Below are 14,923 nucleotides of genomic sequence, written 5' to 3'. Positions count from 1 at the left end.
GGTCAGGTCATGATCTCACAGTCTGTAAGTTCGAGCCCTGCATTGGGCTCTGCACTGACAGTGTGGAACCTGCTTGGGATTCTCTCTCTCCCTCTCTCTCTGCCCCTTCCCAGCTTGCTCTCTCTCTCTCTCTCTCAAAATAAATTTTTAAAAAAGAAAAAAAAAGAAGAATTTTTAAAATAATAACATTTATTGGTAATTCTTCTTAACCTATTCTTAGGTATCATATTTTTTAAGACTTTGGCTTTGTAAACTCAATCAATAGCTTGGAAAATTACTATAACAAATTAGAAATTTGTGGGCTGGACAAGCATTTTCTCTAAATAGATCTGAGGTGGATGAAAGTACTTATTGTTGATTCTTTATAATTAAAATATGAATCCTACAGAAGACTTTGCCTTCCCTATGGCCTTTTTAAAGGCACTCTTGACCTCTTTGTTCCTCAAGCTGTAGACCACAGGATTTAGCATGGGGATGACCATGGTATAGAACACGGATGCCACTTTGTCAGTGTCCATGGAATGGTTGGCGCTGGGCTGTAAGTACATGAAGGTGCCGGTCCCGTAGAAGATGGACACTGTGGTGAGGTGGGAGGCGCAGGTGGAACAGGCCTTCTGGTGTCCTTCAGATGAGCGCATCCTCAGAATAGTGATAAATATAAACAGGTAGGAGATCAAGATGACCAAAACAGAAAAGAGATTATTCATGCCCACCACCAAAAAAATAACCATCTCACTGATGTAGTTGTCTGAACATGAGAGAGCCAGAAGAGGAGGAGCATCACAGAAAAAGTGATCAACCACCCTGGCTCTACAGAAGGAGAGCCTGAAAATATTCCCAGTGTAGATGGACGCATTCAGGAAATCACAAATGTAGCAGCCCATGACCAGACTAGCACACATAACTGTCGTCATGGTGGTGGTGTAATGCAGGGGTCTGCACACTGCTACGTAGCGGTCATAGGCCATTGAGGCCAAGAGGAAACTTTCTACAGTGATAAAGGCTACAAAGAAAAAGAACTGGGTGACACAAGCATCATAGGAGATGACCCCGTCTCCTGTAAGTGATCCAGCCATGACCTTGGGAGTGATAGCAGTAGAGTAACCAAAGTCCACCAGAGACAGGTGACTGAGGAAAAAGTACATGGGAGTGTGGAGATGAGAGTCCAAGAGAATCAGCACCATCATCCCCAGGTTCCCCATCAGAGTGACAAGATAAATGAGGGCGAAGATTAAGAAGAGAGGAATCTGCAGTTTCGGGTCATCGGTTAACCCCACAAGAATGAACTCAGTCACCTCAGTGCTGTTCTCCATGGGGATCAGTTGGGAATTATATGGCTGCCCTGTAGCAAGGAGAAAAATCGAATCAGAATTATAAATGGAGAGGACTCCGATGAAATCAGTCAGCATGTTCACTCTGTGCCTTATTTCAGTATTGCAAGAACTTGCTTCCAAGACTCTCTAAAACTAAAGCATGGTTGTGACAACAAAATGCAATCTTTTTTTTTTCAATTTTTTAACATTTATTTTTGAGAGAGAGAGAGAGAGAGCGCGCGCGCGCGCTCGCGCATGAGCGGGGGAGGGGCAGAGAGAGCGAGGGAGACACAGAATCAGAAGCAGGCTCCAGGCTCTGAGCTGTCAGCACAGAGCCCTATGTGGGGCTCGAACCCACAAACCGTGACATCATGACCTGAGCTGAAATCAGTCGCTTAACCAACTGAGCCACCCAGGCGCCCCCAAAATGCAATCTTAAATTATTATACAAGATGTCAGAGAAAGGATTTGGAGATAACGCATCCCAATCTCTTCATAGAGAACTGAATTAAGGTAAAAAGAAGAAAAGAAAGGGCATATACAATGCCACCAGATTTATTGCTAAATGGAACAACACAGACTCCCAAGTCAAAGCTTACAAAACAAACACAAATTATTCTTTGTATTAAACTAGAATAGCTTAAGAAAATTAATGTGAAATTGAGTTAATTTTACTTCAAATAACTTTTTTTGTCTTGTCCATTGGGTCAAGAACACTGTGATATGATAGTAAAAGATAGTTCAATAAAACATACCCTTAGTCGAAAATGGTCTTCGTACAGTATAGTACACATTATGTATAATTCACCACGTGGTGGAAAGAGAGTCAAAATTTATGTACAAGGAATTAAAAACATCTAGGAGCACCTGGGTGGCTCAATCGGTTGAGTGTCCAATTCTTGATTTCGGCTCAGGTCATGATCTCGTGGTAGTGAGATCAAGCACCGCAACAAGCTCTGTGCTGGGCATAGAGCCTACTTAAGATTCTCTCTCCCTCAGCCCCTTTCCTGCTCACACTTGCTCTCTCTCTCTGTCTCTAAAATAAATAAATAAATAAATAAATAGCATTAAAAACATCTAGAAAATAAGTTTTTAACTTTCGTTACATTAATAATGTTTTTAACTTTTGTGTTCAGATATCCCTGATATGGGGCCATGTTAAGACCATGCTAAAAGGTTGCAAATCCCACCTCTACCATGTGGAGAATTTACGAACTTGGATAGTGTACAACATCAGTGGATATTGGTTATCAAAATGGGCTGATAATGCAAAATGGAACAATGTAAGTTGTTAGATGTTCTGATTTGGACAGAGTGCTTGATCTTATGTCTGTATGGAGAGGTAGATAATATAATATGGGGCTTACACAGAAGGGTGAAATCAAAAGCTTGATATAATTACTTAGGTCATTTGTTTTCCTCCCAAACTCCTATTCTCCTGTCATATACCCACCTCCAATTTTTCACGCCAAGATATCTCTCTATTTACGAGTGGCCATTCCAGCTGTTCCAGTAAGAATCTACTTATTTCCTGAGTCACCTTGAGTATTAACTAATGTGTCCAGGTCTTAGTTTCCCCATCTGTAAAATAGGGCTAATATTGTCTGCCACTTAATAAGCATTCAATAAATGTAGCCATTCCTGGAAAATTCAAGGTGTAGGTGAATTTTCCTTTTGTTCCCTTCTCACCACCTGAAAACGCTTGGAGGCAGCCATCACCAATAAGAACAATACAAATCTTGATACATTGTCACCTTTATGAACTGTGAAAGTGCATTCTGAAGCCCACATAAAATCTAATACTTGAATCTCCGCTTATTTTTCTAAATCCAGAATCCTTCCAAAATGGAGTCTGAAAATTTCACCCATTCAAAAATTTCAGCGAAAGAGTTTAGAGATGAAAAATCCTTAAGAGATTAATTCTTATTGCAGCAATTAGATATTTGATCCAGTGATGCATTTTATTCAATAATTTTTGTTGAATGGCTTCTGTAAGCAAGAGACTGTCAAAAATACTGGAAATAAATGTGAAAATAGCAATTTCTATTTTGGAAAGTGAGGCAGATATAAAATAAAATGAATAGGGGAAAATATATAGGTGTGGAATCAAAAAAAATGGAGTAGAGGATAGGTAAAGTTAGAAATAGGTGGGTACAATTTTAAATATGATGGTCTGAGAGATCCTCACCCATAAAATGATATCTTTGAGCAAATACATTGAAGGAAGCGGGGAAGCAAGTCCTGAGTATATTTGGGGAAAAAGCATTAACATTTGCTGTTGCAAATACATGTATGAAGAATTGAACATGCCAAGATTGTTCCAGGGGCAGCAACAAAACCAATAAGGTTGCAGTGGGAAGGAAATTTGGGGTGAGAGAAGTACAGTGGGGAGGAGCCATAATGACCTCAAACAATGCATTAAGTTATTAAGCTTTTATTTTGAGTGAGATTGGAAAACATTACAGGATTTAGAGAAATGGAAGGCATAATCTGACTTCTTTTTTGAAAAGGTCACTCTAGTAGACCTGTTGGTAATTGAATTTAGCAGGATAAGGATGAAAGGTGCTGGAAAAATTAGGAGGCCATTGTAATATCATAGGTAAAAGATGATGATTTGTCTGGACCAAGATGGTAGTGAAAGAGATAATGAGAAATTATCCACTTTGGCCTATATTTCAAAAGTACAGCTGACTGAATTTCCTGATAAATTGAGAAAGGGACATGAGAGAAAGAGAGGGGTCAACGTTGACTCCCAAGTTTTGTATAGTGATACACAAAATAGGGTAAAGGAAACGCGTGTTTGGGGAAAGAGGGAAATAGATAATTTCATTGAGTCTGAAATACCTTTTGGCCATCCAAGTAGAGTGTTGCATAAATAATTGGATATGTAATCCGAGTTTAGAGGAGGGACTGGCTGTCTCAGATTATATTAATTTGAACGATGCTGGTAATCTTTAATGGTTCAACACGCAGATGTTAAGTGCACACCATCAAAGAAAAGAGTCTAGACAGACAGAAATTAGAGTGTTATAATGTTTACAAGGTTGAAAAGATTGTGAGATTCAGTGGTAAAGGGGATATGGGAGAGAAAACAACTGCCCCAGGACACTGGTTTTGGTCAGACCAAGTAGGCAAGGAGACTTTCAGGAGAGAGGTTAAGAATGTATTGAGTTGTGTTGAAGACTGACTATAAATGCCAGAGGACACAGTGTAATGATTTCAGGAGTTGGGCAGGAGTGGGAGCCAAGGGGATATGCAGAGATGTATGGACATTATTTTGTAGGAATTGAGGGTTTATATGACAATCCTCAGCTTTGTGATGAGTGACATGGCTAAATAAAATAATGAGATTCGTCCAATGGTTCCCAAGGTAGGGAAGGGGTTGGGAAGACTTTTTTTTTAAGCTTATTTATTTATTTTGAGAGAGACAGAGAGCAGGTGCAAGTAGGGAAGGAACAGAGAGAGGTGAGAGAGAATCCCAAGCAGACTCCACACTGTCAGCATGAGCCCGATGCAGGGCTCAATCCCATGACCTGAGCTGAAACCAAAGTTGGACACTCAACCCACTAAGCCACCCAGGCACCCCCAGGAAGGTGATTTTGACAGGTCAGAGTCAAGACAGGCAGAGTTCACTCCCACTACTAATGGTGACAGGGCCACTTATACAGAGCAGGGTAACAGGATATCTTCTTGGTTCCTTAAAAAACTGCTCACTTGGGGGTACCTGGGTGGCTCAGTCAGTTGAGCATCTGACTTCAGCTCAGGTCATGATCTCGTGGTCCATGAGTTCCAGCCCCACACCAGGCTCACTGCTGTCAGTGAAGAGCCCACTTCAGATCCTCTGTCCCCCTCTTTCTCTCCCCCTCCCCCACTTGTAGTCTCTCAAAAATAAATAAAACATTAAAAAAAACACTCACTTGAATCATTAGCGCAGATACAGATTTTCCAAATTCTGGAAAAACAACAGTACACTAAGGAATCATTTCAAAACTTTTTACTAACGTTCTTTTCTACATGTGAAATCTTAGGTTTTAATCCAACATCTTTCTGGAGGAAAAAGAAAGCTAAACCTGGTTGTATTGTATTGGAAAGAAATTAAGAACTACAATGCTTCTTTGAGGCGTTTGTTGACCTATTGTCATTCTTTGCTCCACAGATGGAAACTTCTGATGGAATGGATCATTATATAGCTGGTGCTCAGTACAAACTGAAAGAATGCAATCATCCTGACAAAGCGTCCCACCCCCGATATAAAATCCCATGTAGTCTTTAAAGAATAACACAAGTTCCAAAGCTTCGCTGAAGTGTTCCCCAGCTCCTTCCTCTTCAGACACGACTATGTCACTATGATCAGAATTCATTACTTTGTTACCCTAAAAATATTTTTATTTTTATCATAATTTATCATTTTGTATAAGTGGAAGTCATGATTCATAATGACTTACACTGTTACAGATATGGTTTATCGACAATCTGCTATGTTCCCATCACCAAGTGCTACTTTTTACCTCACTTAATGCTCACACATCATGGAGAGATTATCCCCACTCCACAGGCGTGGAAGCTGAAGAATTCTAACATCCAGTTATTTGCTTGCAGCTGGAGAAAGTTAGCAGGGCTGGGACTTGGAGCCAAGTTATTCTGAATCAAAATTTTAGCTCTTTATCATGATGAGATAGTCTTTTAATTTTTTAACACTTAACCCAAACTGGGCACAAAGTGACACATTGAGTTGACTGGCTGATGACTGGCTGGTTGAGTGATTAAGTCTATCATTGGAAGTCAATGGGGATCATTAAAAAGCACAAACTTGGGAATCAAATATATCTACCAGTTTGTGTGAACTTTGGGCAAATACCCTACCTTTCTGGATCTTAACTGAATAGCAAGAAATGGACCCACAAATGTTTGCGACCTACTTCAACCCCTCAAGAACTCACATCACTAAGAAGGAGCGTGACTCTTTACTAATACCAACCAATAAACCACATGGACTGCTGGATGCTATTCATTCCTTCATTCTCTATACAAGCCCATATGGTGCACCAGGGTGTGTGCTAATTTCCAGGCTTCCAGTGATGAACAAGACACATTCCCTGACCTCAGGATACCTAGTGCTCTGAGACACATATATAAACTGATGAATATGATGGGCTGTTCTCTTTCTCCACCCCAAGAAGGAGCACTGTTTTCTCATTTGCTCAGAACTCTGTGATGGTGGCTGACCTTGTTTACACTACAGTCATCAGTCAATCCATGTAACAGTTAACACACTGAGTGACCAACACCAGAGAAGTCTTTAGTGGCAGAATTAGAATTTGAGATTAGATCTATTTATGTCCATAATATATCTTGTGTGATTTTACACATCTCCTTTTTGGTGGATTTTGTGGCTGGAAATAACCCTGATTTTTCCTTCATTATTATCCTACACTCATTCTCTTTCTCTTCTTAGATATCATATGAGCTCCCAGAAGACAATAACATTTTATATTGATACCCATTTGATCCTCTTAACAACTCTGAAATTAGTCAAAGTAACTAATATTGTATTTCCTGAAAGAGAAAACTAAGATTAAAATACTTTAAATAATGTGTTCAAAGTTGAACAAGCTTATGATTAGTCTTCTTGTCACATGATAAATATACGTGTTCAATAGGACCTCTGTAGTGTTTAGACACATAATCCCTGATTGTGCGAAGCAGATACAAGAAATATTCGCAACATTCAAGCCCAAGCTCTGAATAAATCAAAGGAGAAATCACTTCCTTGATGCACTTTCCTGTTTACTTCTATGCATGCAAATTTGTGCAGACAGTAGATTTGATCTAGTAGATTTATAGGTTTACCTTATTCCCTGAACATGCGAGTCCGGAGCCTTTGTATGTGAGTGGATCTCAAATCAGAAACTCAGGCTGAGTGAACACCTTCTTGCAATATTTTTCTTTAATGTTTGGCCAAAATGTTTAAATTTGTCTACAGGCAGGGAGAACCAGTGAAGACAAAAATGCTATTGGTCTTGGAATAAGCTGGCAAGAATTCTAGTTCTGGATATGATACTCACACTTCTTAGATAAATAAATCACTTAACCTCTTTGAGCTTTGATATCTTCACTTATTACATGGTGGTAGCCCCAATGCCATTCTCCCTGAAGACTTCTGCTATGATAAGAAAATAAGACAATCTCCAAAATGCCTTATACTTTTAAGGGGTGATCATCACAATCACAGCGAACATCATTATTATTTGGGTTTGTTTTCCCTGGACGTTGCCACATGCTGTTAGTAAGACCAGTCCGGGGCAAGGTCACTGTTGCTGCTAGACAACTATCAAGAAATCAGATGAAGAGGGGCGCCTGGGTGGCTCAGTCGGTTGAGCGGCCGACTTGGGCTCAGGTCATGATCTCACGGTCCGTGAGTTCGAGCCCCGCGTCGGGCTCTGTGCTGACAGCTCAGAGCCTGGAGCCTGTTTCAGATTCTGTGTCTCCCTCTCTCTCTGACCCTCCCCTGCTCATGCTCTGTCTCTCTCTGTCTCAAAAATAAATAAAAATGTTAAAAAAAATTAAAAAAAAAAAAGAAATCAGATGAAGAAATGAAGGGCCAAAGTAAGTCTGGATCTGGGGCTGCTCCTTCTGAAACGAAGCCAGATGGAGTCATGTGGGAACTTGAAAGTTTAAATAATGAGAACCAGGAAGGAGTTATATAATCATGGAACTCTCAGGGAAAAAATATACCCTCTGAGGCTCCAAAACTCTTTATCTCACCTAACTAGGGAACAAGCGATTAAAGCATCTACGGAGACCCAGCTCTGCTTGCTGAGGGAGATCACCAGTGTATTCACATTATTTTCAGTAATTCTCTTCAATAATGCAGAAATCAAGTCATACCATGACCTCCAAGGCTGCAATTTACATAAATATTGGAGGATAGAGACAATGTCACTAAACAAGAAAAATGGACCCCAGGAATCCATTCACCATAAATGTTTGTACCATTGAGAAGAAATATCAATGGATTCAACTATTCATTGATCCCAAATGTGTTTCTGCCATAATGATGAGCCATGGGAATACAGACCTATGCAAAATAAGCATCATTCCTACACTCATGGTGCTTAAGTCTAATGAAGAAGACAGACACTAAATGAGTGAACACTCTAAGAAGCATAGAACTGCATGTAGAATGAAATGCGACATATATGTAATTATGTATAGACTAGGCAGGTAATTATAAGTAGTATTTACTTCATGGTGAAGAAGCATGATGGAATCAGGGAGAGTTTTGATATTAATGCACTATTATCATTCTATTTCTGGTAGTTCTCTACATACACACACACACACACACACACACATAAAGACTATATATATATATATAGAGAGAGAGAGAGAGAGAGAGAGAGAGACTATATATATATATATATATATATATACATTTATAGAGACTATATATACACATATAGGCTATATACATGCTTATGAATTTATAGACAAGGTTTTTCATACATACACAAAAGTATACATATATACATACACAGAGATAGTATACATAACTTACAAATTAATATGTATATTGTTATATATATAACCTTATGTGTGTATATAGATAAAATTCATGGAACATATATGTTACATGAACATTTTGTGTATCTCTGACTTGAATTTTTTAATAGATTTTATTTTTTAGAGCAGTTTTAGGTTCACAGTAATATTAAGGGGAAGGTACAGAGAGTTCCCCTTACCCCCAGCCTCACACATGCATAGCTTCCCCCACCATCAAGTCCCTCGCCAGAGTAGTACATTTGTTACAAATGATCAGCTTACACTGACACATCATGATCACCCAAAGTGCATAGTTTACATTAGGATTCACATTGGGGCACCTGGGTGGCTCAGTTGGTTAAGCGTCTGACTCTGGTTTCGGCTCAGGTCATGATCTTGCAGTTTTGTGAATTCAAGCCCCACATCAGTCTCTGAACTGGCAGCATGGAGCCTGCTTGGGATTCTCTCTCTCTCTCTCTCTCTCTCTCTCTCTCTCTCCCTCTCTCTCTCTGCCCTTCCCCTACTTGCTCTGTCTCTGTCTCTTTCAAAAATAAACTTAAGTAAAGAACTCACTCTTGATGTTATGCATTCTATGGATTTGGATAAAAGTATAATGTTATGTATCCATCATTATAATCCATCATTGTAATATCATACGGCCCATTTTTATTGCCCTAAAATTCTCTGTGCTCCATCTACTCGTCCCTCCCTCCAGCCAACTCCTGGAAAACATAGTAGTAGCCATAGCTGTGCCTTTTCCAGAAGATCGTACAGCCAGAATCAGACAGTATGTAGCTTTTTCCAAATGCATTCCTCTGTCTGTTTTCATGGCTTGCTGGATTTAAGGCTGGGAACCAGGAAGGAGTTCTACACTCATGGAAACCCCAGGGGACAACACCCCCAGAAGAGCAGATTGGGACTTCCAAAGCCAGATTGGGACTGAAGGATCTAGTGACTGATGTGTTGAAGGGGATTATACCGACGTGGAGCCCCTAGTGATCAAGTTCTCCCGTGAGTATACCCACGTGTCCATGCCTCAGGTACTGAACATTTTAATTAAAATCTTGCCTGTAGGGACCAAGATATGAGAGAACTTGCTAAGGAAAGTCATGGGTGTGTGAGCTGTTATTTCTTCTCTAATATACCCATCTGTTCTCGGAAATAAAGAAAAAGGGGCCATCAACGTTCTTGGCAGATGTTGTGGACATCAGAGCAGGAAAAGACACAGAGGCTGGGGGCACTCAACCACTCATGACTTCTGATAACCATGCTTCCATAAGTCATGTGGAGATTTTTCTTCTGCTCTTTCCCTTTGGCAGTAAATATCCCTGTGTCTATTACACTACTCGACTTCTGAAGCCACATCACATACTGGGACAAAAATCTAGCAAATGGCTGGTATCCCAACTTTATTGTCCACAAATACTAATCTTTATTTCCTTTTATGCATGTTGCACAACTTCAAGTGAAATTTTATTTCTTGGCCTTCTTACAATTACATGTAGGCTGTGTGGCTTTCCAAGCTGTTCATTCCTAAGTAGTAAAGAGAGAACAAGACTTCTTACACCTGGTAATACTGGCCTCTTCCACAAGTGACTCCAAAGGTTTCTGTATGTGAGAAAAGAGATGTGGATATAAAAGCATGGGATGTGCATACCAGTTGGAACCAATCCATACATCCTAGCGTATTTGCAAGGGAATTTCTCTGTGCCGGAAAAGAACAATTATATAGCAAGCATGCACTTGGTCTCTGCCACAATCCAAAAGTAAGCATCAGAACATTTATCGTCTGATTGTAAGGGAGGCTGAAATCTCATACAGGTTACCAAACAGGTGGAGAGAAGTACTCCAATCCAATCCCAGTCAACTCCCCCTCCTCCTCCTCCTCCTCCTCCTCCTTCTTCTTCTTCGTACTATATTATAAACATCAAAGTTGCTAAGAGACAAAGTCTAAATTGTTTTAATCACAAAAAAGGAAATGATAACTATGTGCTGTGATAGAGGTATTGGCTAACACTACAATTGTAATAATATTGCAATAAATACATATGTCAAATCAGCACTTTGTACACCTTGAACTTACACAATGTTGTATGCCAATGATATATCAATTTTTTTAACTATGAAAAAATGAGATCTCTAGCATACCCCTTTTGTATAGTTAAAATGTACGGGTACAATAACATTACACCATTTTCAAGAAAAGGCGTATATCTAAATACATTAGTGTTAGTGCCTTTGCTGTAAAGATAATGGGGGGAAAGGGTGGAAATTAAGGAGGAAGGTAGTAAAATAATAGGATAGAGGGACTTGCAAAGACCAATTAAGAAAACTGCGATGAACTGGGGAGGAGGATTAACTCAAATTTATGAACCTACTTCCCCCATTCCCACAAAAAAGGAGCCCATGTAGAAGATCACTTCAATTGCACCGTCTCCTAGATTAGCTTCATCTCTGAATTGTCATTACACTGCTGAACGTGAAAAAGACAAGCAATCAATGGTGATATTTACCATCAAAAGTTGTTCAGTGCGTACTTTTGTACCACAATGTTTGACACTTAATACACGAGCACCCACACAATATAATTCTTTGAGTAAAAAGCATTTCTGTCTCTCTCAGAAAAAAAAAAAAAAGATGGAATGATTTGCAGAGTGTAACTCAGATGACAGAAAAGGCAGAAGCAGCAACTTGTTTCCCCCTACAATGAACTAAGTCAGCCCAACATAAGTCAGAGAGTAGACCTGAAAAGAAATATCTTAACACAAGATCCACTCAGCCGGGCAGTTATGATAGTCCCATGAAGTTCATCCATGACGTCCAGAGGAAGAAAAAGCCAACAGCTAACAAATACTGGTGGAGTTTTCCTCATCTCCCAGGCATTTTCTAAATTGAAGTTTATTTCTACTATAAAAATATGCCAGCAGACACAGTCACACATACATGTCTTGGAAGAAATTTACAGATCGGGACAACAGGCAAAGGGAACGCTCCGTAGCATTTCAACAGAAAATGGATATTTTCCAGACTGGCATGTGACTGCACTATTCATTACAGCACTTCCCGACCATCTCCTTCATCGGGGCTAGATGCTAGAGCTGCAGAGATAGATTGAACAGCTCCCCAATGCCAAGGAACATACACCTTCATCTGGCAGGGGCCATTCAGAAGAAACGAAGAATATGCTTTTCAAGGAACACAAGCTTTGGGGTCAGACAGCTAGTGTGAATGCTGGCTCTGCCTCTACCAGCTGCTTAGCAAGTCATTTAGTGCCTTTAAATCTTATTTTGCCCGTTCATATAATAGGAATTATAGCGTACATTTGATAGAGATTTTCTGAAAATCAAATGAAACAAAAAATGTAAAGCACCAAGAGTGATGCTTAGTAGGAGGCAATACTTGACAAATGTGAGGTTCCTTCCCTGATCTTTTTTAAGATCAGATGGAATTGAGATACGAATGCTGTACGCATTGAATGTGTACCTCTTGAGGAGTTTGAACATTGCAAACACCCATGATAACTTCACTACAGCTAAGGTACTAAATACATTCATCACTTCCAAAAATGTTCTTGTGTTCTTTTGTAGTTTGTCTTGTTTTGTTTCATTTGAAGAATACTTAAAATGAGATCTTTTCTCTTAGATTTTAAGGTGCACAATAGCATCCTGCTAACTACAGGTACTATGTTGTATAGCAGATCTTTAGAACTTACTCATCTTGCATAAAAGAAACTTTGTACCAATTGAAAAGCAATTTGTGGGGCTCCTGGGTGGCTCAGTCAGTTGAGCACATGACTCTTGATTTCGGCTCAGGTCAAGATCTCACCGTTCGTGAGTGTGAACCTCACATTGGGCTCCGAGCTGACAGCGTGAAGCCTGCTTGGGATTCTCTCCCTCTCTCTGCCTCTCCCCTGATCACATACTCTCTCTCTCTCTCTCTCTCTCTCTCTCTCTCTCTCTCAAAATAAATAAATGAAAGAAAGAAAGAAAGAAAGAAAGAAAGAAAGAAAGAGAAAGAAAGAAATTTCCCATTTGCCACCTGCCCTTCTCCCAGTCACTGGTAATCACTATTCTATTCCCAGTTTCCAAATTCCTTGCAGAAAACATAAAGGGAAAACTTCTTGATATTAGTCTGAGATATAATTTCTTGGATTTGTCATCAAAAGCATAGGCAACAAAACAAGAAAAAATAGACACATGGGACTGTATCAAACTAAAAAGCTCCTGCACAGCAAAGGAAACAATAAAAAAAAATTGAAAAGGCATCCAATGGAATGGGAGAAAATATTTGCAAACATCTAAAAAGAGGTTAATAGCCAAAATATATAAAACCTACAACACCATAGCAAAAACACACACAAATAACCAGATTTATAAATGGGCAAAGACATGAATAGACATTCCTCCAAAGAAAACATACAAATGGCCACCAGCTTTATGCAACATCACTAATCAGCAAGGAAATGCAGATCAAAACCATATATGTTAGGATGATTAAAAAAGAAAACACACACACACACACACACACACACACACACGATACGAAGTATTGGTAAGGATGTGGAGAAATTGGAATCCTAATACACTGATGGTGGGAATATAGAATGGTGCAGCCACTATGGAAAACTATATGGAATTTCTTTTAAAAAAATTAAAATTAAAACTACCATATGATCAAGCAATCCATTTTTCTGGGTATATAATTAGAGGAATTGAAACTAGGATCTCAAGATATCTACACTCCCATGTTCATTTCCTCATTGCTCACAGTAGCCAAGATACTGAAAAAACATAAGTGCCCACCAACAGATGAATGATAAAGAAAATGCTGGTGGGAATGCAAACTGGTGCAGCCACTCTGGAAAAGAGTATTGGGTTTCCCCAAAAAGTTAAAAACAGAACTACCCTACAACCCAGTAATTGTCTTACTGGGTATTTATCCAAAGGATACAAAAGTACTGATTTGAGGGGGGCACGTGTACCCTGATGTTTATAGCAGCATTATCTATGATAGCCAAATTATGGAGACAGCCCAAATGTCTATCAGCTGATCAATGGACAAAGAAGAAAAAGTGGTGTGTGTGTACATATATATATATATATATATATATACATATATACATATACACACACACACATACACATATATACATATACACACATATATATACATATATATAATGAAATATTACTCAGCCATCAAAAAAGAATGAAATCTTGCCATTTATAATGACTGGATGGAGCTAGAGTATATTATGCTAAGCAAAATAAGTCAGAGAAAGACAAACACCATATGATTTCACTTATATGTAGAATTTAAGAAACAAATCGATGAACACAGGGTAAGGGGGAAAAAAGAGAGGGAAGCCAACCATAAGAGAGTCTTAGCTATAGAGAACAATCTGAGGGTTGATGGAGGGAGGTGGGTGAGGGATGGGTATTAAGGAGGGCACTTGTTTCGATGGGCACTGGATGTTATATTTAGGTGACGAATCATTCAATTCTACTCCTGAAACCAACATTACACTATACGTTAACTAACTAGAATTTAGTTAAAAAAAAAGAAAATGCGGTATATACATACAAGGGGGTATTATTGAGCCTCAAAAAAGAATGAAATTCCTACCGTGTATAACAACATGAAAGAACTTGGAGGACATTATGTTAAGTGAAATAAGCCAGTCACAAGACAAATACTGCATAATTCCACTTACATACGGTATCTAAAATAGTAAAACTCATAGAAATTGAGTAGAATGGTGGTTGCCAGGGGCTGGGGGGAAGGGTTGAAATGGGGAGTTGCCACTTAACGAGTATGAAATTTTAGTCATACAAAATGAGTAAGTTCTAGAGATGTGCTGTACAACACAGTGCCTATAGGTAACAATACAGTATTGTGCACTGAAAAAGTTAAAAGGGTAGATCTCGTGTTAGTGTTCCTACCACCACAGAAAAAGGAAGGAAGGAAGGAAGGAAGGAAGGAAGGAAGGAAGGAAGAGAGGGAAGAAGGAAGGAAGGAAGGACAGAAGGAAGGAAGGGAGAGAGGGAAGAAGGAAGGGAGGAAGGACA

General features: G+C 39.3%; 1 protein-coding gene across 1 annotated transcript; it reads right to left on the bottom strand.

Annotated features, from left to right (window-relative positions):
- Positions 1-368: 368 nt before the first annotated feature.
- Positions 369-1,316, bottom strand: LOC125933364 (olfactory receptor 5B12-like). Its single transcript, XM_049646377.1, has one exon. The coding sequence runs from the start codon at positions 1,311-1,313 to the stop codon at positions 369-371; it is 945 nt and encodes a 314-aa protein (XP_049502334.1). The 5' UTR covers positions 1,314-1,316.
- Positions 1,317-14,923: the final 13,607 nt, after the last annotated feature.

Source organism: Panthera uncia, chromosome D1 (genome assembly GCF_023721935.1).
Source record: "Panthera uncia isolate 11264 chromosome D1, Puncia_PCG_1.0, whole genome shotgun sequence".
Taxonomy (NCBI): domain Eukaryota; kingdom Metazoa; phylum Chordata; class Mammalia; order Carnivora; family Felidae; genus Panthera; species Panthera uncia.
Note: the sequence above shows the minus strand (reverse complement) of the source record. Positions and strands in the feature narration are given on the sequence as shown.

Coding starts and splice junctions, on each gene's coding strand:
- LOC125933364 (XM_049646377.1), bottom strand. CDS start 1,313: ATGGAGAACAGCACTGAGGTGACTGAGTTCATTCTTGTGGGGTTAACC.